We start from the raw sequence: 24,775 nt of genomic DNA, 5'->3' as shown, positions 1-24,775 counted from the left end.
CGGGAGGAACTGTGTGGGGTTTTTCTGTGCAACTTGTGTTTAATCTTGATAGCTTGGACCTCCGTCGTCTTTTTGACGGACATTAATTACCTACTCTGGATTGACGCTGGACTGACTGACTGACTACGACCTTGGACTATCCCTTCTGTGGCTATCGGTGGAACTCGTGGAACTTAGACGCCCGCACTTGGCTTTCGACCTCGGACCGGACTGGGACCCTGCTGACCGCCGTGATCCTGATTGATGTGCCTGGACCCGGATTTCGCTCGTTGCACAGAGGAGTAACAGCCTAAGTTACTCATCTGTAGCTTTTTGGTAGCAGAGAGAAATCTGCTGCCAGCGTTTGATGTTCATTTTGACCTTTGTTTACCAACTTTTGTTTGTTTAAACTGCCAGGCTGAAGTAAGCATTTTTGAGTTAATCCGGATTAAACTCCTGTTTAATCCGGTTTATTCCTTCGAACCGTTTTAGTTCAAACAGAGCTGTTTCTGTTACTTTTCACACTGAAGACAAGTGTTTGCCTAGTCCTTTGTTTACTACGGGCATTTTTGTGTTCTGTAACTTTAATAAACTGTGTTGTACTCTATTTGGTGGCGTTCTGTCTCTGACATCTATGCTTATAATGTTTAAGAATTTGTCTTTATGCCTAAACCAGGAAAGAGCATCATGTTCAGTAGTTCAAAATTATGCCCGTAGTGTTTAGCCAGAAGCATATCACTGTTGCATGATGACAATGTCAAGATTGGGTTTATCATTATCTAGAAAGTGCCATCCTGACCCTAATTCTTGGAAGTAAATCTTCTTGATTTTAATTTACTTGGTTTCCAGATAAGTATGCTTTGCATTTCCATTTATAGAACCTGAAATAAGGAAAGATTATATTTTTACTTTTACTAAAGCTTTACAGTGCACTTAAATCAGTTTTTTTAAAGTGCCAGGTTAGATATATTGCAAGCAGCTCAGAGCTCATAATGTGCCAGAATAGCAATTTGTGTGGTCAGCCATCCAGAATCTCTTCTCATCACAAGGCCCTTTTCATCTGCTGTGTATTGAAAAGTCTCAAATGAGTACAGCTTGCCTGCTACAAAAGAGAGGCCGCTTTTCAGTTCTGGTGTGCTGTGCATTGCTACACCTCAGTGGTCTGGGCTGACACAGGATGATGAAACGTAACATGATGCAACACGGTGCAATTCCTCTGATATTACTTTGGTTAGCACACACAGGATTTCCACCTTTTTGTTATGGAACATGAAAGCAAATGAGGACAGATTCATGTATATTCTTTACAAAGGATGTACAGCAATTAATAGTTTGTGGTATATTAAAGTAAAGCTTTTTAATAAGACCTTTTAAAACAGTCACCACTGATTCTTTAAAAGGTAACCTGATACATTCCTAATTACTAATAAGCTTTGAAAATACAAAAATGACTTCAATTTCTCCCAAATATAGTGTTTTTTGAAATTGCTAATAAAAACTACTTGTTATTACTCCAGAAAAATATTAGGCACCATGTTTTCCCAAAAATAAGACATACCCATAAAAAAAGCTGGGGCAAGATTTCTAAGCATTTGCGCAATATAAGCCATACCTCCAAAATAAGACATAGTGATAGACGTGGCTATGTGGCGTACCAGTGTGGAGCAGTAAAGAAGGCAGCTGCCCCTTCCCTCTGCCACGGCCGTGGCTAATTTTTACCACTCACACTAGCATGCCCTCTTCCCTGCTCAAGCAAGGGAAGAGTGCAAGGCACTCCAAAGTCTCCCAAACAGAGGGAGCAGGAGCAGTGGCAAGTCCTGGTATGGGGAAATGCTGCAAGAAGGCGAAAGGGACAGGACCTGCTCAGACCCCTACCCTGCCCACAGCACAGCTGCAGGGCTTCTCTTCAGTGCTCTTGCTGCCAGAGGAGGATGTCGGAGCGCTACCCACTGGGCCATCTGTCCTGCTGTCACAGGGTTTGGGTGCCGCAGTATTCCCTCCCTCACAGGAGCAGCAGCCCCCTCCAAATGGAGAGAGGCATCTGGCCATTACACTGTCTGAGCGCTTGAATACCTCATCTCCTGAAAATAAGCCATAGTGTTTCTTCTTGAGAAAAAATAAATATAAGACAGTGTCTTATTTTCAGGGAAACACGCTGGTTGTGGTAAAAGGAATGGTGTTCATTATGTTATTATCCTAAAAGTAATATGTTCAAAGTGATGGTATTACAGTAGAGTCTCACTTATCCAACATAAATGGGCTGGCAGAAAGTTGGATAAGTGAATATGTTGTATAACAAGGAGGGATTAAGGGAAAGCCTATTAAACATCAAATTACATTATGATTTTACAAATTAAGCACCAAAACATCATGTTTTACAACAAATTTGACAGAAAAGCAGTTCAATACACAGCAATGTTATATGTATTTACGAATTTAGCACCCAGACATCACAATGTATTGAAAAGATTGACTATAAAAACATTGACTACTAAAAGGCAGACAGTGTTGGATAATCCAGAACATTGGATAAGCAAATGTTGGATGACTCTACTGTATATGTAGTGTAGTATTTAGGAATTCTAATAATCAATAGTGGTATAACTTTTATACTTGATTATTTTCAGCACTGAGAGTACACTAGTAGAATGACTTGTATATTTCTATTGAAAATCCTCATTTAAATATTCTGTTTTCAATTTCAAAAAGAATATTCTGTATTCTTTTTGACAAGTCACATTCTTTTTATGAGCTCTATCTATCTCTCTGTCTATCTAATTTACACCCTACCACCTTTCTCCTGAGATGGGATCCAAGAGGACCTAGTTTTTAATGCTGCATTAAATTATGTTGATCATTGACTCAACAATCATCCATATCTCATCAGCATTGCTGTTTCTTCTTTATTGACTCTATATACATCCCCTAAAATATGATTAACTGGAGAATGTTCAAATTGCCTCTTGAGTGAAGACATATTTATTCAGAAGGGAAAAATAACATATCAGTAAGAAGTGGGATGGTAAGGGACAGAGAAGGTGATGCACCTTCTCTTGAACTATCTAGATTAACTATCAACCAGGTGCACGAAAGTGGGTCATAGCCAGAATACTGTTGGTGTACTATGCCAGTGTAATGGTCCATGCAAATTGCATGTGATTTTCCAAAGCAACACTTTCAGAGTACCTTTAGGTCAAGAACCCATCTGAAAGCCAGGCACTGAGGATATAAGCTGTTTGAGAGCACCTTCTTTTTCTAGACAATGATGAGGAAGAGTTTTTCTATCCCTAGGAATTCCCCCTTCACCTACAAATAGTACCGATATATTGTTCCAAGAATTTGTATGAGGAGCTGATCAAAGACAATGGATTACATACAAGAAACTATAAGCACTGGTTAAGAACTCCCCAGTTCAAAATCTGCCATATCATTGATTGTTCTAGGTCAAAACTGGATTTGGGAAAAGATGATGACAAATGCCCACAGCCCGCTTTTGTACATGGCAGACCAAGGAATTCATATCTTAGCACAGCTCATGGATAAGACAGGTTGCCTCCAATCATTTGCAGGAATTTTAACTTAGAATCATATAATTAGAAGAGACCTCATGGACCCTCCAGTCCAACCCCCTGCCAAGAAGCAGGAAAATCACATGCTTCTTGGTAGAGGGTTGGACTGAATAGCTCATGTGGTCTCTTCAAACTCTATGATTCTCCAGCTGCCTTCTGCCAATGCCTTCACTTAAAGGCTGCCTAAATTTCTATGTTTACCTTAGATTCCACAGTGGTCCACCAAGGTTCTAGAATGCATAGATTCCTAGTTATGGTGAAAACTTTACATTGAGAGATAATGTGCACACAATTTTTAAGATCATTGTTAGCGCTATCATGGATCTGAAGCCAAAGGAACTGTGAATCAAATGGGCCACTGCATCTGACAAGGCCATTGGATGTCTTTCTTTGGAACTGTATTCTGGCAAGCAGAAAAAATTGGAGCTATGATTGGAATTGATTCAACAGAAAAGTATGTTGTGAGCATACTTTATGCTGAATAGATTCTATTGACTGAACATACTGGATACACTGAAAATAGGGGCATGTTTAGTCCACTATTCGGCTCCTATACATTCCTTGTGATTTACCTAGTGCAGTAAAGATTCTTTAAGAAGATATGTGTCCAAAATATTTCATATAAGCTACATTTTCTGCCCTAAAATGAGATTATCTAAATTATATTCAGTTATGCTACCTTCACTGAGGCTGATCTGCTTCATCATATCACAGCTAATGTCATGTGCATGCACTGTTTTTGGATTGTGTTCATGGAAAAGAAAATCCGTTAAACAGCTTGTGGCATGCCCTTGGATCTGTTTCCTCTGCATACAAACCTATTCCAACTGATTTTAGCATGGACTTCCAAACCTGTTGGCAGTTATTTTTGTGTAAAAGTATGTCCTCTGTTTTCTCAAATGTTTTCTTCCTGTCATGAATAGATTCTTAATTTTCTCCCTCTTTCTTCCTCAGGGAGTTTTCTAATTAATTTCATGTTGAGTTTGAGTTTATCATTTCAAGAAGAGCAAGAGTGCTATATCTGTACATCACACCCAACAGGCCTCTTCTATGCTCAATCTCTTTGTCTGCCCAGGGTTCCCGAAGGGGGTGTGGGGTGTGTGGAGAGAATCCCATGGTAAGAAATATATCATAAATTCTATCCTTGACAATAAATGAGACTCATTGAAAGTTCAGACTGCTCAATATATCAGTAGCTTGAAAAACAGAATGGTCTGTTTTACATATGTACATGCCCACCTACAGCTGGACAACATACATTTAAAATAATATGAATAATTTTGAACATTCTTTTTGGAAAGGAACTTTAAAAAATAACTTTAGTTTGAATGACAATAGTTAAAGGAAGGGGAAATAAATTATTGGCACTGTTTACAGTTTTGTTGGTTTCTTCAGATAGCTGACCCCAAGATGGTGGTCACAAACCTTCACCGTCTTCTCTAAACTAAATTTGCTTTTAATCTTTTATCTCCCAAGCAGTCTTGCCTTTCTCTGGAACACTGCACAATAATTTCTGTATGACTTGATACAGCATCTTCATGCTTCATTTAGCAATAGTAGTAACTATTAAATCTGACATTAAAATATCCACCTATCCTATTATATGGGGGAAGCAGATATTTGAAAGATTTGCTTTCTAATATATATGTCTTAGAATATGTCTATGCATGGAGCAGAATAAGAGGATACCTGGGATTTTGCAGTTTAACCTGCTGATATATGCAGGCCTGTAGCCGGAGGGGGGGGGGCGGTTAGGGGGTTCAGCCCCCCCCTGAAATTTTTCAGATAAAAAAAACCCTGGTTTACTCATGAATTTTAACTGGTTAACCAAATCCCCATGCTAAGTCTATGAGATGCAAAAAATTAAGAGTCCCTCCAGGCACTATCTCAAGCAGATATTGACAGGCCTGTAACCGGTGTGTGTGTGTGTGTGTGTTTAGGGGTTCAACCCTCCCCCCTCCCAAATTTTCAAAACCCCTCCCGAAATTTTTTCTGACTACGGCCCTGAATACATGGTATTTTTAATGATCCTATATGTGATCAAAAAGTCTATATAAGTGGAACACTGACACATTAATGAGAAAGGGTCAAGAACAGCCTTTTTAAATGGATGTTCTCCTCCAGATATTTTAGGCTTTACTTTTCAGCAGTCTGATCTACAACTGCCAGTAGTTACGAATGCTGGGATCTGTTTGAAACAGCAGATTATTATTAAACTAGTAAGAGTTTTGTTTCAGTGAAGACTATTCAGAACTGTAATTATCAAGTCTGTAGCAGTAAGGTCTTTTGCCATTTTATATCAATTCTGTGTCTGTTAAAAAAATTAATTGATCAGCTAATGAATGTGATCGTTACCTTGAGAGGTCTGTTTTGCTCTATTACTAGCTTATACAAGCATCCTTCAACGAAAGCTCTTCAAAAACCAACCTTTTTGTAAGTGAAGGACACTCATGCAGGCTGCTTAGAAAATACCCTTCTTAAGGCAGCTTCCAATGTTCATATATATATCCCTTTATTTTTCTAAATAGACATAATATTTCTTAACTTGAAAGAAATCATAGACAAGCTGAATATTAAATGTTGCACACTATTGAAAAATTTGTTCAGAAATAAGTGGTTTCCACTTTCTCTTTATCTGAGGATTTATTGCCAATTGTCAGGTAACCTGCATCTAACTAGAATTCTATGTTATTTACTATCACCTAAATTTCACAAAATTCTGAATAGCGCCATTATCCCACAGGACACTTAATCTGAACTTTCCTGTTAAAACCCTCATAAGTACTGAAATGTTAAGGAATGGAAAACTAAATGAGATAATATGTTTATTAACTCTTCCTCCCACACACACACACACACACACACATGCACATACAAAAAGGATCATTACATTAACTAGGATTTTCAGTTTAGGTACATGACTCCTCTTTCATTTCAGGGACATATACAACCCTAACAGACATTTCATGTATTATCACATCCATTACATTACTTCAAATTAGATACCATTACAGTTTACCTGTTAGAGAATACTGATAGCTCTATTTGCTGGACTGGTGTTTTTACAGGAATGTAATTCTTCATCATTTTCATTCTCAAAGCGGGCAACAAGTAATTTTAGCAATCACCTTCCTACTGTGAGAATATCTTTGAAGACTGTGCAGACTGTGATGGTTTTGCAAAGTAAACAGCATTTTCCATAAAAAAATGTGTACTATTCTCATAAAAATGCAAATTTTTGCACAGAAAAACACACACATTTTGTGTAGAATAATTTCTAAATTCCTGTCAGCCCAGAGTTCTCATCAGAATTTCCCAACTTTTGAGAAACAGATTTTGTGACCATTTTCTAAATATTTTTGAATACACTTTCCACCCCTATTATGATATGAAAAATGTTATATTCTCAACCAGCTTACATATCATAAATAGCTGTTTTTGCCATGAGCTTGAGAAGATCAGCCCTAATTTTTGCACATTCTGTTTTTGGAACTTGCAACTAGGCTATCTATATTTCTCAAACAATGGTTTTATTGGACTCAGCTCTGGTGACCTGTCATATGATCCATGATTTTTTTACTTATTCAGTGAAAGATTAATTTTCATGGCTGTTTTCCTTTAAGCACAACTAAGCACGATTAAGCACTGGATTGCACGTGGATTGCTTCTTATCCTCCCCCCTGCCTTACCCCCAATATCAGTCTTCTTTTGTTAACCTTTTAATATTTTTAGTTGCCAAATCCCTTGACCAAAGGTATAATACAACTTTGTACATAGAACTAGATGCATGATCTCTAGAAAAACTCTCTTTTCCACCAGTGTGTAATAGATTCAAAAGTATTATTCCTAATATTAATAACCTCTTTAAGGACCTGAAGCTGAAAATAGATATCCAAGATACAACATCCAATCTGTAAGTAATTCTGTGGTAGCAGTGAGGGGAAATCTACTAAATCGCTGATATTAGCACACTAATGTTTTAAATTTGAGAATTCCTTTCTATTAGGCAGAGCTTGATTGGCAATGGACTGTAATTGGTTCTCCTTCTTCCACTGTGTTAACTCCTGAGTTGTATTTAACTCAAGCAACTCTGATGTAAATGTATGCCAGTAAAATACAGCAAAATATGTTCTTTAAGTCTAGGTAGGCCTATCTACAGCTGCTGTGTTAAATTAATCTGGGGCTTTGATGGGCCATTTCTGATTTCATTAACACCAGGATGAATCTTCAATTAACTCTGATGATGCAAAACGACCTGCACTTTCCCTCCTTCCCAAAGACACCAAGGATATAATAACTACACAAAAGTTAAAAAAAACCCCACCCAAAACCTGTCTCTCACACAGCTGTTAAATTTAGTGAATTTATGTGGGGAACAAGGAACTCAATGAGAAAGAATTTTTCTTTTATATGAATAATTGCCAAACCTACACCCAAATTCTTGTAAACCTTCCTTAGTCTTTCTGTTTTCTTTTGAAATCTGGTGTGTGTGTGGGTAACTTATATGAATAGGTTATAGCAGTTTTCTTCTGCTATGGACCTTAAGTTCAAAAAGGGTAGTCATTTTTAAATATTGAAAGTTGTTAGTAAAACTGATGTACATTTGAAAGTATATTTTGAGGTTCTTAAAGTTGTAATACAAATTAAAAATCACATTTAAAGCAGAACATTTAACAAGCTGCCATCCATTCAGTTGAGTAGTTTTCCCACTAATATCAAAGATTGACCAATAAATCTTTGGCACATATTGAAGCTTGGCCTATTAGTGCAAACTGTCCCTGTTTAATTTGCCCAAGTTGTATACTCTGATAATGACTTCAAGTGGAGTAGAAACACATTGGCAGATATATCTATTAAATCTCTCATCTTAGGAGAACTCCTGAGTGCCCCTCCATAGTTTTCTGTGGAAAACCTTAAGACACATGTGGCTGACACCAGATATTCAAAGAAAAAGTATTTTTATTTTATATGAATAATTACTCCATACTGTTTTATGTATGTCTGGGAATTTTTTAAATAAAAACCCTATCATGTACCATATATACATGCATAGTGCAATGGATTTGTTTTTCTTAAAAGTAAAAATAAAGTCTGCGCAAGCAATGAGACAATCTGAGACAGAACTGCTGCTAAAAATTCCAAGAGCAATTGCAGCTAAGACCAAATTGAAGTGATATAGAAAATTAGAAGCATTAAAACTGTGTAATTACTGTACAGTAGTTAAAAACCACGCATAACCTATCTCAATTATTGAGAGAGATTCATTTGGAAGGGCTACAAAATTGCCTTCTGACAGGAGAGAGACTGGAACTAGGTTAAAAAAGTGCGTTTGTTATGAAGTTATCTCCAGCTGTTTTGATATACTCTTAAAAATGTATAAAGGCACAGAAATTGCCTTTAGTGGTGTTGTTATAATCAACTGGGTTAGCAAATGCCATAGTGAAATAGCATTATTGTTAGCTTTAGTATGAGCGGGGAAAAGGTTAGGTTGCAGCAGCTGAAATTCAGGTAGCTGCCAGCAGGATAATCTGCTTCTAATTTATTTTTTCGTCTTCCATGCTGTTGCAGCTGCAGTTCCTATAATGATCTGTGAAACAGCAAATGGCTAAAATCCCTTTGATATGATTACAAAGCTCACAAAAACTATAACAGTGAATTGTAAGTATTAGGGATTTCCGCCTATTCTTTGTTGATGTAATTAGATTTCTCCCCACCCTTAGCCCTGCATTGGTAGTGATGGTGGTAGTGCGGGGAAGGGGCAAGGGAGATAGTCCAATGAAGGAGTCCAATGAAGGAAGCCCCTGTGTCTGGATGCAGAAGCATAAGGGATTGGGGCCAAACACCCTCCCTTTCCCACTTTGAATTTCATTGAACCACCCTCCCACCTCCTTTCACAATTTAAGTTATTTTCTTGCTTTGGGCCTGAGTAGGAATTTTCCCCCTCATTAAGGGGTTTTCCCCCCTGGCTATGCTATATTGTCATGGAGAACTTAACAACTGATTTAAGGTAGGACCTCCACTGAGATATATTGGAGGGGAGCTCTGAGATCAGTAATCACCCCTAGCACTCCCTTTTGGTGAAGGATCCGACCCTGAACCAGTGTCTATCAGCTGTGATGGTCTGGATGAGGATGAACAAATTGAAATTGATTCCTGACAAGACAGAATTCCTGGTCAGTCATAAGGCCAACCAGGGTATAGGATTGCAACCTGTACTGGATGAGGTCACACTCCCCCTGAAGTTACAAGTCCACAGCTTGGGGATCCTCCTGGTCTTAGCGCTGACCCTGGAGGCCCGGGTGTTGGTGGTGGCTGGGAGAGCCTTTGCACAGTAAAAGTTTGTGCACCAGCTGTGCCTGTACCTTGAAAAGCCTGATCTGGCCATGTTGGTGCATGCCTTGGTCACATCCAGATTAAAGTACTGTAACGTGCTCTACGTGGCATTCAGAAATTGCAACTGGTTCAAAGATCAGCTGCCAGATTGCTGACAGGAGCCGGGTATAGGGAGCAAACCACCCCCTCTTAAAACAACTGCACTAGCTACCTGTTTGTTTCCGGGTGCAATTCAAAGTGCTGGCTTTAGCCTATAAAGGCCTAAATGGTTTGGGCCCAGCCTACTTAGTTGACTGTATCTCTTCCTATGAATCCACATGAGCCCTGAGATCTTCAGGAGAGGCCCTACTCTCGGTCTCAAGTGCGAGAGATAGGGCCTTTTCAGTGGTTGCCCTGTAGCTTTGGAACGCCCTTCCTAAAGAGGCTAGAATGGCCCCCTCCTTTCTGTCATTCAGGAACCAAGTTAAAACTTTCCTATGGAAACAGGCCTTCCCTGAAGGTGAAGAGTAGTATTGCAAATGCCAGATTTATGTGTACAATGTACAAATTATGGTAGACCTCTGGCACAACGGCCTAAAGGAATGAACATTAGTTGGAGTTTTTAATCTAGTCAATGTTTAAATTGTGTTTTTGCTGGTTTTGTATATATGTGTTACAGATTTTATAATTTGTTATCAGATATGTTTTGGTCTGATGATTATGTTGATTTGTATGCTATGCAATCTTTGTTTACATGTTGTTCACTGCTTTGAGTCCTGATCTGGGAGAATAGCAGGATAGCAATAAATAAATAAATAAATAAATAAGGAGGGGAAGCTGGAACTGCTCCTCAGGATCATGCAAGGGTGGGCATCCACGGATCAATCTTCCTTCTCTTATGGCTCATCTGGGAGTGACCCAAATTTTAAGCTGGGTTTCTCCTAGGGGCCTTGGTGTTTAAACTGACTGTCCCTGCACCAGGTTACTCCATCCTTTAGTTTTTGCTTACCACTGAGCAGCATTGCCCATGTTTCATCACAAATGTTGCCTGCTCTCGATATTTTGTTGGTTGATTAACAAGGTTCCCTTTCCTTTCAAATTTGTCTCACAGACAGAACGGTTTAAAAAAAAATAAAAATAAAAATCTGAATTGAAATCTGGATTGGCTGATATTCTGCTTGCGCAGTTGCATGGAAATATGAAAACATTGTTTGCTGTCCTATCCTGATAATACTGTATTTTACACTGCAGTTTATCTGCTTAGAGGCAACTTACATTGAATTCACTAGGGTTTATTTCTAGGTAAGTAGATATTGGACTGAAGCATAAGTAAATTACTCTTTCAAATGAGAAAGTTAAACATTTGACAAGAAATGGGCATTATTCATGCTTTCCAACAATACATCCATGAATCAGGTCATCCATATCTTTGCAGAGTGAGAGTCACTAAGCTAAAGCAGTCCTGTGTAGGTTTATTTGTTTCTGTTTTGTTCCAAAGAGGATCAGGTCAAGACGTTGTGTTGCCTAATTTGAAAACCAGGATCCAGTACTGCTGGAAGTTCAACCTTATTTTAACACTAGCAGTGGTCTTTTTATCCCCTGCCACATCACCTTGAGGTAGTAGGCTACTTTAGGATGCCCAAGGCAGATATATGACATAATATACAATTCAAACAGAATATCACAGCTGGAAAGTTGCTGCTACTGCCTTCCCTGCAGCATCTCCTCTTTAATGTTTCCCTCCATCTATCTAATGTTGGGCCTAGACCTGTTTCCTGGGATTGCCATAAAAAAGAGGAGGGGGGTTGATAATAGTCGAACAAGCTCTCTGTTGTGGATGGATTATATGACAGATACACAAGCTGCAAAGTCTTTTGAAGCTGTACCAAATATTTGTGAGGTCAGAATCAACAAGTGGTATAGTATTGCAGATAGAATACTCTTATTATGTTTATGAATTCATTCATATTATTTGGTTTCTGTATCTCATTACACAATTTTATCTATGATTTTTTTGTTCACAGGAAAATACCTCTTGTTCATGTTCTGAAAATCTCTTGTATGTAGTTCAATAAAAGCAGTCTAACTGTTATTTTATTGTCATTTCACATTTATAAATAACAGCATGTGATAAAGAACAGTACATTTTCTGGACAGGCTCATTGTTAATAAAGCAACAAGCTGCTACAACGGATGCTGGGTGCTGTGAGAGCTTACATACATTTGAGCCCCATGCTCCAAAATCTCAAAGCAATGTTTGAATAATCTTTCCTGATTTGTTTAAAACCCCTACCACCTCTTCACACTGCCCTTTCAGGCCATGCCGTTGCGCTGACAATTGCCAGTGAAAGGAAAGGCTGCAGGGTGGCTCATGGTGCCCCATGAGCCCTCTCTCCTCCCCTCGTCACATGGAGGGAGCAGGAGAGGGTGCTTTGGCCTTCTTTCCCTCCTCTCATCAGATGGCAGAAAGGGCGGCAATGGCCTTGCCCTGCCATCCTTTCTGTCATCACACGGCCAAAAGGCGAGGAAAGTGTAGGTAGCTTTGTCGGAAATACTCAAACTCACACTTTCTTTCCCATAGCAGAGGAGAAAGTGCCTTTCAGCGCTTCTCCTTCACTTTGGGAGGAATGTGAGCGGGGCCTGCCGTGCATCAGGTGATGATGTATGGCAGGCCCTGTCCTCATGATTAAAAGAGGCAAAATGGGGCAAAAATCCCCATGTGAAGAGGCCCCTAGACTCTGCTTTTCCAACAATCTCAAAGCAATTTATAATGTAAAATAGCATCAAACCCATAAAAAGACTCAAAGCATACTAATTGCTGGTTTTGTTTACAGCCATAGTCAAATCATCTGCATTTCAAAAATCAGAGCTATACTCATGTGCCGTCCTAGTATGATTTTGGTATGATTGTCGGAATGTGGCTAGGTGCAGAGTTAGTTTCTGAGGGAGAGTAGTGCAATACAGAATGGGAGATTGTGTGTTTGAACTGCTGAGCACCCAAGGAGTTATTCAGAACTCTGCATGAGTCGCACTTCCAAACTCTTGTGCTATAATCAGTACTTTTATAGAATGGACTTGTCAATCAAAGTAAAATATGCATAGAAATTAAACTGGAAGAATGCAATATGATGTCAGTTAGTGCTTGAATGAGGAATAATACTCTCATGGTTGCCTGGATACAAATAAGATGTGTGTCATAGAGGAAGGCAAATGTAAATGAATGAACAAATGAGTTGTCAACTTTAGCTTTAGTCTGTGACAAGGGCAAGGGAAATGGCTGGCAAGATGGATGACTTGCAAGATTCATCAGGGTACTGTGTACATCTTTGGACAGACAGCCTTTCTAGGTGATCTTGATTCATTTAAGATTTTTTTATTGTAACCCTGAATAGTTAAGGATGAGAGAAAACCACAATATAACCTTTTACAATAAAATAGCAAGTTGAGTAAAACATTCTGCATGCTCATTTTATTTAAATGTTGAACTCTGTGGACTGAATGCCAGCCATATTTTAATTGCTTCTAGATATAACTAAAACACATTTGCTGACTCTCTGAAGTGAATTGCATGGATCAACCACTGGAAACACCCTTCTACAGTTTTTTAAAAAAATCCCCTCCTTTCCTTCAATGACCTTCCTATCATTCCTCACCACTGGCAGGCTACACTAGCTGGTAAATATGGGGGTTGCAATGTAGTCCCATCTGAAGGGCCATGCATTCCCCATTCTTGTTATAACACTCACGTGTAGTTGGCTTTCTCTGCACAATTGCATGGTCTCAACCCTATAGATAGTGACATCATGGGCATATGAAAGAAGTTTGATTTGATTGTTGCAAGTTGGTACAAATAACAAGAAAGTGAAAATTCCCGGGAAAAATCAGGGGATTGGGATAATGAACCCCTCTTTCCTCCAAGTAGTCTATGGATATCCACCCCCTACCTTGCATCTCTGCTATGAGGGAACATTGGGATTTGAGACACTTTGTTTCCCTTGTAGCATTACAGCACATCAGGCATATAGCCGGGGGGGGGGGGGGCTTGAGGGGCGAGAAGGCCTTACATTTATTATTTAAACTGTTATGTTTATTCATATCATGATCTGATCATCATGCTCACTATATCCCATATGCATGGGGGTATTGGGATAATGATACAAAAGGTTTGGTAGGGTCTCTCACTCAGCCCCCCCCTCCCCCCCAAATCAAAATCCTGGCTACTTATCTGTTTTGGCTTGATTTATCAAATCCTGATTAATTACCTACAGTAAGTGATCAGTTATGTCACCTGTATTGTCAACTGTTTATAAAAGTTTTTTTTTTCTGTAATTGGTTGTTGTGTAATAACTTATTTCTTGACATAAAGACAATATAGATAAAGTAATTGCTGTTCTCTTTCTTTTGAATTGCAGCAAGAAAAGAGTCCAGAGAATTCAAGAAATAAAGGTATGTGCATTTAGAAGTCCCCCTCCCCCAGTCCATTATTTATAGTTCAGCATAAAGTAGGGCCCAGTATTTATGCTTTCTATCAAATTTTGTCTATTTATCAGTTTAATGTGGAGTGAATTATAAAATCTGAAATGACATCATCTATTGCAATTAGCTAACTCTAAAATTTTAGGTTAGATCAATATTTAAATAACTTGATTGGAAATCTGTTTCCTTTCTTTCTCTTCCCCTGGCATATACAGCAGAACATCACCCCCAGAAAAAGTGCTATACAGAGTGATTGTCAACTAAAAGATGCTCAACTAAAAGAAGGTATCTCCACCTGATTTCTGTCTTGGGACCTCATCTAACTCAGTCTGTGCTCTGTTTCCATGTGTTTTGGAAGCTGAGTCCCACAGAGATCATCACCTGACTTAAGGGCACTTCCGGTGGGACTCCTTTTCCAAAGTGCATGGAAACAGAGCAAAGAATGTGTTTTCTGGAGTCAAGTGCTACCTGACTCCAAAGAGCGAAAAAAAAAAAAAAAGGAAAGATTGATAAAGGACATGGGATGGCTAACCATCCCTGACGATGAACCTCAGTGGTTGAGAACGAAGTATGGCTGTTCCCTTCACTCCCCCCCCCCATGGGATGAGGTCCTAAGCCACAATTTATCCAAGGGATGCGAATCTTGTAATTTTCCAGATGCTGTTAGTCTACCACTTCTAATTCCTTCTTATACCACTTCTATTCCTCACCATTAGCTATGCTGCTTTGGGTTGCTAAGTACTGTAGTTCTACAACATTTGGTTATATCATTTCCACCCACTGCATTCATCGAGGTCCTTTGATTTTCTGTGCAGCAGTGTAACGGGGGAAGTTTCATTAACATGAAGAGAAGTGGAAAAGTCTTGTTTCCAAAGACTGTTTGAAACTGGGACTGGACAGCTGTTCTGACAAACAGAAAGTTTACATGCTGATGGATTTGACCTATAAAATCTGAATAGAATTTATCTTAGGAAAATAGTGTGCACTGAGCTTCTGGGTTTCTATGCATTTTGATCTTCAATCTTGTTTGTTGGTTTATGGTGTGTAAGAACTTCATGAATCTATACAATAACATTATTTGTGAACATGTGTGAGTTCTATAGGAGTAAATAGTAGATAGGACCAGACTCCACAATCTCTTCTAAGCAATAACACAGCCCAATGAAAACAATTATTGATGTCTTATTTTTTAGACATGTTCCTGAGGTTGTTTTGGGAGCTGATTGGATAGCCCATTACCAGCTCTAGTTTCTTAGACAATGGTTATCATGGTTGACAATGGGTGAGCAAATAGCAACTGGAACTAGCAGGTCAAATATACCCAGAAAGAAGCCTAACATTTGAGGTACCAAATGTGTGTTGGCTAGTTATCAACCAAGCAAACAAATGAACACCTTGTTGCTTTATTATTTGTCTTTCGCAGTATGTGGTGATGTTCTGACCTTTGGGGAAGATGTTATTAATGAATGGATTAAGTATCCAATCAACATGAATTAATACAGGGTGCTAAACAGGGTGCTCCTTGTGCTATGCTACCTTGAATTCTATATAAGGAGAAAGGTTGGCTATAATAAAATAAAGATGGCAACTTTCTAATACCTGTGTAATTATTTTAAGAGGGTATTTGGAAGATTAGGAACTGAAAAAGCCTCAGTATCTACATGTAACTACACTTTGTTTATAGATAGATAAGCCATTTCTTTCATGGTATAATGTGCATATTATGTGGAATATTTACATAGTCAATCTTTTCTTTTGAATTGGTCCATCAGGGGCATTTCCCAGATAGATTCCAAGAAGTGTGGTCTCTGACAATATAACTCATTGGGTTTTTCTGGATGTTCCTGCCTATGCAGTCACCATTCTTTGTTTTGGAGGAGCTGTTGGTATTGATTTCCTGGATCTTCACTGGGACTTTTCCAAATGGTTTTTTTCTAAAGCCAGGGCATAGTTTGATGAGGTGGTCCTATTGAAACGTCAAGAGAACTTTCTGCTCTCTTTGTTTTTTAATGATTTCTTTCTTGAAGCTATAGTGTTAAAGTACATAACTACTATTCCATTTTTGCAGTGATGCCTTCTAGTATGGTAATGCTAACTTTTTAAAAAGAGAGGGACAGGAGAAGAAGAGGGGACTTGGTTTTTAAACATTGCATAGGACTAAAAAAGGTTTATTAGATGTACAAAATTATTGCCAGAAGGAGTCCAGGATATCAGAAACATAATTCAGATATTTTAAAAAGAGAGCACAGAGTGAGGGGGAGAGATAGAACTATGACAACACATACTGTATCCTCCAGCAACCTGCCAACACATTTGTCCCATCTGGAGAGGCATACTGTAATATTTGTAGCAGGTTACATTTCTGTTGCTAATCATAGAAGGTGTGGATGTGGCAGTGGAGGAGAGGGAAAAGCTTGACACAAAACATGTCTACTTCAGCTTGTTTTAGAAGCTATTCAATAAATTTTATCTAAAAATGAACTTTATTTTTCTGTATGTTAATTATGACCTATGTTTTTGATGCTATGAGAAGACCTTTCAACATATTCTGTATAAATATGTTTCTTTTATTTGTTCATTTCTGCGCATTCAGTAGAACATATAAATCTGGTTTATAAGGAGATGTATGATTTGCCATCTAAATGATATTGCCAATATTGTGGTGAGCAACTTGCTACCATCGTTATTTCTTTGGCTTAACATTGGCTGTAGAAGGTTTAGCCCAATAATATCTGGAGAGCAAACAGTTCCTCCCTTGCTGTACATTGTAGTTGGATATTAATATACATTTATTTAATTCCCATATGCACGGGCAAACAATTTCAAAACTGTTCTTCAACTGGGTGACATATTAAGAGTTTTTCTACATTATTAATATTTCTGGACCTCTGAAAGAGTTATTTGATAAGAAAATTGGGCAAGAAAAGTACAACTATGCACTTATTGAAAATTCAGTTTGTTGGATTGCTTCCTGATTCTAAAGGACTTCTCCTACATCTGCAGTGGCCTAGTCTATCCCCCCAAACGGCTATAATACCCTTCAGGGGTAGATGCAGACTAAAAAAAAACCTATAAAAACATTTCCCACAAATCATTGGGGTGTGTGTGTGAAGGCCTCAGGAGCCTAAAAATGACCCCAGGCAAAGTATGCACCCTGTATTTACCTCCACTTTTGATCAAGACACATTTGAGGAGGACCTTGGAGAGAGCCTTTAGAGCAGCTGCTCCTTGACAGTAGAATTCCTCCTGTGAGAAGCCAGGGTGTCTCTATGTTTTCTTTCTACCAAAAGGTAGGCAGAGAATTTACCCAGGCCTTTGAAGTCTTTTAATTAGGGTGTGTCATAGTTTTATCAGTGGTCTGAATTCACACGCACAGTTACAAATACATAACCACCACATATGTAGCTCCCAGACTCTTTCCTGACACCAATCCCTCCAGACCTTGATAGCTGCTACTATCTATCAGGAAGCTTCTAACTAATGGACCCACACTTCCCTGTTAGTGACCTGTGATGAAAGTGGCTGAAGTAGAGTCTCTGTTTAAATTCCTTTCATACTGAAAATCACTCATGCAAGGGAAGTGGCAACATCAATCAGTGGTTTCCTGATCGATAGGAAAAAGAACCCCATTGATCTCAGTGGCTGCTGCCTAGTACAAGGGCCCCATAATGGAAGAAAAAATATATAAATTTCATGAGAAAGTAACATAGAGTTACATGCTTGAAAATGCATGAGACTGTCTGTGATCTTCTGCGTATAACACATGGGTTCTACATTGACATCTACGGTAACTCTGTATCTGTTAACATTTTATAGTTATGGGCTACTGTCTTGGTCAAATTAGTCAACTACATCAGCGGGGGATCTACATGCTGGGTGCTAAGTATTCCAGCATCTATTTACTACAAAAGAGATTTTAAAAATAGAGGCCACTTTGTCTCCTTGAAGTAACCTCTAAAACTTTCAGTCTATTTTTGCTTAGCAAATTGAAAGACTGAGGGCAGAACAGCATGATATTCTTGCTGAAAAGCAAACAATTTAAATATTTTATGTGTGTAGAAAGCACTTACATATCTTACCCTCAAAAGCATGGCATCCTATCTAACTGTGTGAACTCTGATCTCCCCACCATGTGGCAGCAAATGCTTCCCCATTAATTTCAATATGGGGGAAACTCAATATGTTCATCTTTTTTGGACACGCAAAGCTGTTCCCTTCATTGAAGTTAATGGAAGCTCTTGCCAGCACATATGCTCACCAGAACACTTGATGCCTACAAGAAATTAATGGATTAGGTGAAAAAGAAAATTATGACTATTCAGTATTTGTGTGTAAGCTTTCCAGATTCCTTCTATACTCAAATATTGTTCTTCTGAATTCACTATGGATTTTCTCCATAACTATTACTTGCTTTGAAGATTTTACTAGTGAAGAAAAAAAACAGATTTACAGATAGTTAAGTACATGCCTATTGTATCTCCCTGCGAGAGATGCTTCACACATCTTGTCTTCCGCTTTCACAGCATCAAATTATCTAGAAAGTTATTTTTTTTTCCTGCACAGCAGTGGCTGCTAAGCAGGCTCTTAAGAATGATTTCTGAGTATGCTACTTCCATGCAGTGAGGAATACTGTATGTTAAAGGAGGTCACCAACATTCTGTGAATTGGCAGGACCCAGCATGCTCTTAGGTTCATTAGGTCTTCAATTTAAGAGACTAACCAAGTATAAAGGCGTCGAAGGACTGTAAAATATCTGCAACAACTCTATCCATTAAAGTCTGCCAACTCCAGTTTAAGGGATGCAACTAAGATCCTCAAACAGGTATCTCAAACATTGTTTTGCCAATTCAGTATTCATGCTTAGGTACCCATAGTAATCACACTTGTCTTTTCTCACCCTCTCATTTAAGTGATTGTGGTACATTCCTCTCCTCTCTTGATTTATTGTAAAGTTCATAAAGGTAGTCTGAATGTGGTCTCATAATAGGTAAAGGTAAAGGTTTTCCCCTGACATTAAGTCCAGTCATGTCTGATTCTGGGGGTTGGTGCTCATCTCCATTTCTAAGCCGAAGAGCCAGTGTTGTCCGTAGAGACACCTCCAAGGTCATGTGGCCGGCATGGCTGCATGGAGCGCCGTTACCTTCCCACTGGAGCAGTACCTATTGATCTACTCACATTGGCATGTTTTCGAACTGCTAGGTTGGCAGGAGCTGGAGCTAACAGCGGCCGCTCACGCCACTCCTGGGGCTTGAACCTGGGACCTTTCGGTCTCCAGCTCAGTGCTTTTACACACTCTGCCACCGGAGCTCCTCAGTCTCATAATAGCTTGCCTTTAATAATCTTCAAAATATTAAATTCCTGGATTTTAGTAAGGAGTGATGACTCTAGTTAAAAATAAGAATTGTTACTACTGGGACTAATATAACCCCTAACTATAGTAAAGACAAATTAATGAAGTAGAGCAAATAACTCATACATAAGATCTGAGAGGGACTGGACAGTAGTATACAATTCCTTGGTCAGGGATGGAAATACATTTAGCTTTAATGAAAGTAGCATTTTTCCAACACCTTGAGACTGAATGAGAAACTGTGTCTTTGCCTTAAGTGTTCACACATTTTCAAGGTTCTTGAGAAATAAAGTGTGCAGAAAATTGTGCTTGCATTTTGAAATATGGACAGCTAAAATGTGTATGACTGAAAAATATTCACACAAACATGTTTTGGTCAATGGAGAAAACATGCATAATTAGCAACATTGCATGAAAAATGTTTTATAATGTACAAATGAGTGCAAAGAACACAACAAACAAATGTGCAAAATGTAAATGGTTGTGCAAATAGAAAACACAACTCTCAACTACCTGTGAGACAAGTATAGGGAACATTTCCACAGTCCTACCCATTTTCTACATTTCATTTCTTAAAAATGTTTAAGAGACAGAAGCAATATGCTTGCACTCAGTTATGCCTGTGTTAAATGCTTAAAGGCAAAATGTAGTATTTACATGTTCAAACCTATAGTAATAATATAATGTTGCATCCCTCCCCTAATTACTGTATTGTACAGTGGAACCTTGACTTAAGAACATCCCAACTTAAGAGCAATTTGAATTAAGAGCTGTTGCTCAGCCCAGATTTCACTTTGACATACGAGCAGCATTTTGAGTTAAGAGCTAGCACCAGAGGGAGTGCTAGTGCAAGAATACAGAGTTTTAGGGCTTCAAGGGAGCAGCCTCTGTGCCTCATGCTCATGCCTACTTTGGGAGATTGCTGTCTCCTTTAGTCTTGTCCACTTTGAGGAACTTTACATTAGTTGATTTTGTGTGGCTTCTATTCCTGGTATGTTTGGCTTCATGAAGAGAGAGAGGGACAGAAAGCAAAAGAGAAATGGAGGCTGGAATGAATACAATATTAAGAAAATGATGATTCTGCCTCTTCACTTTGTTCTTCGTGCTTCCTTGCCATAACTTATTGTTCCATGTGAATATGCATTTCTACATTATTTGTTATTTATAACAAAAACGGGGGGGGGGGGGGGGGGTTGGGTGGTCTGAAGGGATTAATAATATTACAGTTCATTTCAGTGATGTCAGGACCCAGGCTGCAGAGCACCAATAACCATACACAGAGGCCAGAATCTATCTAATATCTTTATTGTGGAAATATATAAAGTTAATAAAAGCAAGTGTAGAATAAAGTTCAGAAGTAGACCTTTCAGGAAAGGTCAAAATTAGTCCAAGGAAGCAATGTCCAATATGAAATATTAAGGTCCAAAATTGTAATCCAATAACCGAAACACTCACTTTGCCAAGCAAAGTGAGGGGAGAAGACAAGGTCCTTTAGTCCATGGAGCTTAAAGCAAGGCTAGGAAGCAAACTTGATTCTTGGAAAACTTGGCTTGATTCAAGGCAACAAGAGCGAGGAGCAGGAACAGGGTCCGTGGTGAAAATCCGTGGCAAGGTCCGGGGAACAAGGCAGGGCTGGAACGAGGGCAAGGTCCTGGAAGCGGGAGTAGCGTAGTCCACACACAATCTACTCCCGAAGCTGACGAATTGACTCCGCATGGAATCCTAGTGGTCAAACACTTTTATAGGATCTTGTTTTCCCGCCAAAGCAAACTTTCTCTGGGGAACAAGAACCGAAACCTAAACTGTCCAGATGCAGGACTCCTTAAACTTTCCCAAGGGAAGTAGACTTAATCATCTAATTGTCTGGCGGCTATCCGGGCACTCCTGTGAGTCGCCTCCCGCGCGTGTCTATCTTGATTATAATAAAGGCGGCGAGAAAATGGGGGAGATTTTCCCTCAAGGCTTGTTTGTCTGACTTCTTGTGGGCAAACATCCTGCAGCTGCAAGGGCTCCAAATCTGGCAGAAACGGTGGGAAACCCAAGTTTTCCTCTTCATCTGTCACAACAATACTAGGAACGGGACTACATGGCCCATGAGTCATCACAAGTGAGAACATTCACTTTGAGATAAGAATGAACAAACTAAACTCTTCACTCAAGGTATCACTGTAATAATATAATGTGGTAGTCTCCAACCCACTTTTCTGGGGGTAATCCTTCTTAGGGGAAGATGGGATTGAGCACTCCAGATTTTTGAAGATGGTCAACACCTATGTAGAAGGAGTAATCATAAAGTTCTCCTATTGTTGTTGAACTCTACGTCCCAGCAACCTTAGCCACCTTAGCTGGAGCAATTATCAAGCATGTACTAGTGAGCTGAGTCATCTACAATAGCAGCCTTCTCATTTCTCATCTGTCTTCTGTCTGCCACGAGTACATTGACATACAAAATAGAGATACTATAGATTTCAGTAAAGTTGTTTTCCTGAGTAAACTCTATCTACTCATAAAGCTTTTTTTTAAACCTAGTGAAACAGTGATGTGAATAATATCTCATCTTAAGCAATTCATGAAGCACACTAAATACAATAACTAATGTGCTTCATACATTTTTACTTATTTTTAAGTTATCTAAATGACTTCAAGAGTGGATGTCCTGGAAAGTCCTTTGGGTATGACATATTAGCATTATTTGATGGATATGTAATGTAATGCCAAGTATTGCCTATAGCAGGGGTCCCCAAACTAAGGCCCGGGGGCCAGATGCGGCCCTCCAAGGTCATTTACCTGGCCCCCACCCTCATTTATAATATAATATTTTTACATCAGTTTTAATAATATAATATATTGTATATACATATGATATTGATAATATTATCATTTTATACAATATAATACTAATAATAATACTATATAATAATATTAATTATATGTTATATATTACATATAATGTTACATATAGTGGTATAGTTCAATATAGTAGTATATAATGCTAATATTGTGCTATGCTAATAATATAATATATTGTATGTACATACAGCTGCTCTGAGTCCCCTTCGGGGTGGGAAGGGTGGGATATAAATGTAGCAAATAAAGGTAGTAAATAAATAATTTTAAACTTAGGCTCACCCAAAGTCTGAAATGACTTGAAGGCACACAACAACAACAACAATCCTAATTAAGCTGACTATCTCATTGGCCAGAAGCAGGCCCACACTTCCTATTGAAATCCTGATAGGTTTAGGTTGGTTAAATTTATTTTCATTTTTAAATATTGTATTGGTCTTTCATTGTTATTGTTATTGTTTTGCAGTACAAATAAGATATGTGCAGTGTGCATAGGAATTTGTTTGGTTTTTTTTTGTTCAAATGATAATTCGGCCCCTCAACAGTCTGAAGGATTGTGGACCGGCCCTCTGCTTTAAAAGTTTGGGGACCCCTGGCCTATAGTAATGTGCTTCTATATACAGGGTGTTTGAAAAAGAACTCCCTATTCACCATTTAAATTAAATAGTGAATAGGGTGTTCTTTTTCAAACACCCTGTACTTTGAGGTTTCTGTTTATATCATTTCCTGAGATCTGATGAAGATTCTCATTGGTAAACAATATTTAACATCAGCTTCCCTTTAAAACATAGTCTGTTATTTCAAAACAAATCAAAATTTGGAACTTTGCCCAGAATTTTCTACCTTTGTTTGTATTTAGACCTCTGCTGTTTGTATCTTATTTTGGAATGTATACATAGGGTTTTCCAGAGAAAATATTTAGTAGCTTCAGGGACTTGTCTCTGTGTGCTATTTTCCCCTCCAGTCTTTGTCCTACATAACAGTAGCGCTGTATGCATCTGTCTGCTAAGGGATTCTGCAGAGCGCATGGCCAGCTGCCCAAGTGATGAGTGTTCAGAAATAGCATGGTGCCAGCTGTAATTGTTTAATTTATTATTATTTTTATATTTCCCCTTGACTTTCCAAAAAGTCACACAGCATGGAACAACACCCTATATTCATAATGGTAGCTTTGGCAATGGCCATGTCTTTGAAATGTATGTGTGTCATTCAGTGTATCAGCTGACATTTAATATTTATATTGATATTAACAAAATTGCAGGCATTGCTTCTGATTCATTTTTATTATTATTGTTCTGCCTGGTTCAGTGTTATCAGTTTCATTCGGTTTTTTCATCTCGTTGATTTTAAGAATTTTCATACCACGAAACCTTAGCAGCTACAGCTGTGCCAAAATGAGAAACTCATATTTGCTAATACTTTATATAAATAATATGTTTGTCTCTTGTGACAAATGCTACTCTTTCAGAGATATTTATGTGTGCATGTGTGCACTACTGCCTGTTTCTGACAGGCATTCACCATGAATATAGAACACATTTCCTCATTATGGAGTGACTATATAAAATCAACACTTTGCCAAATATTTTTGTCCTCTAGTGAATGGTGATGTAATAAGATTATATTATACCATGATTTTTATTACCATATATATAATCATGTATGAGTTGATCTAAGTCAAGGGCAAGTTTGGGAGCCAAAATTCTGGATTTTGATATGACTCTTGGATAAGTTGAGGATAATTCCGCTGAGATGAGAAAGTGCCAATGCTTTCTCAGGGGTTTCTGCTACCATTTTTGCATCCAAGTTTTCAAAGATATCAGAAATAGCACCACAGGAGAGAGAGTAAAGAGGGTCAGTGCTTATTTAAGGTTCTCCTAGGATGCACTAACTTCTTGTGTTCTGCCACTCTACTCAAAGAATGGGGTAGATCTTTTTTTATGAGATACAGTTCTTACATTGACCCACAGTTAGGTGAACCCAGGTTTCTGGGATTGATTTTTTGACTAGACTTATATCTAGGAATATAAACTATGTAAGTACAGAGAAACCTCCATAGAAAATGAGTATGACAGCAGTTGAGAAAATACAACTACAGCAAAAATGGCAATGAAAACATCACTTTGAGGCACCTCAAAAAGTATCCTTTTCACCACCATTGTAGCATAAATCTGCTGTTCCAAGGAGGATTACAATTCTAGGATCATATTCTGAAACTATAAGAACAAAATAATGAGTCTGA

At 38.5% G+C, this 24,775-nt stretch overlaps 1 protein-coding gene across 2 annotated transcripts in view; it reads left to right on the top strand.

The window, feature by feature from the left end:
• Positions 1–24,775, top strand: part of fstl5 (follistatin like 5) — a 452,120-nt gene that overhangs the window by 76,268 nt on the left and 351,077 nt on the right. For both annotated transcript variants that reach the window (XM_062981258.1, XM_062981257.1), the window contains exon 3: positions 14,273–14,306. In XM_062981258.1, the coding sequence (XP_062837328.1) occupies positions 14,273–14,306 (34 nt within the window). The remainder of the gene's footprint in view (positions 1–14,272; positions 14,307–24,775) is intronic.

The sequence above is a fragment of the Anolis carolinensis genome, chromosome 5 (assembly GCF_035594765.1).
Source record: "Anolis carolinensis isolate JA03-04 chromosome 5, rAnoCar3.1.pri, whole genome shotgun sequence".
In the NCBI taxonomy this organism is placed as follows: Eukaryota; Metazoa; Chordata; class Lepidosauria; order Squamata; family Dactyloidae; genus Anolis; species Anolis carolinensis.
Note: the sequence above shows the minus strand (reverse complement) of the source record. Positions and strands in the feature narration are given on the sequence as shown.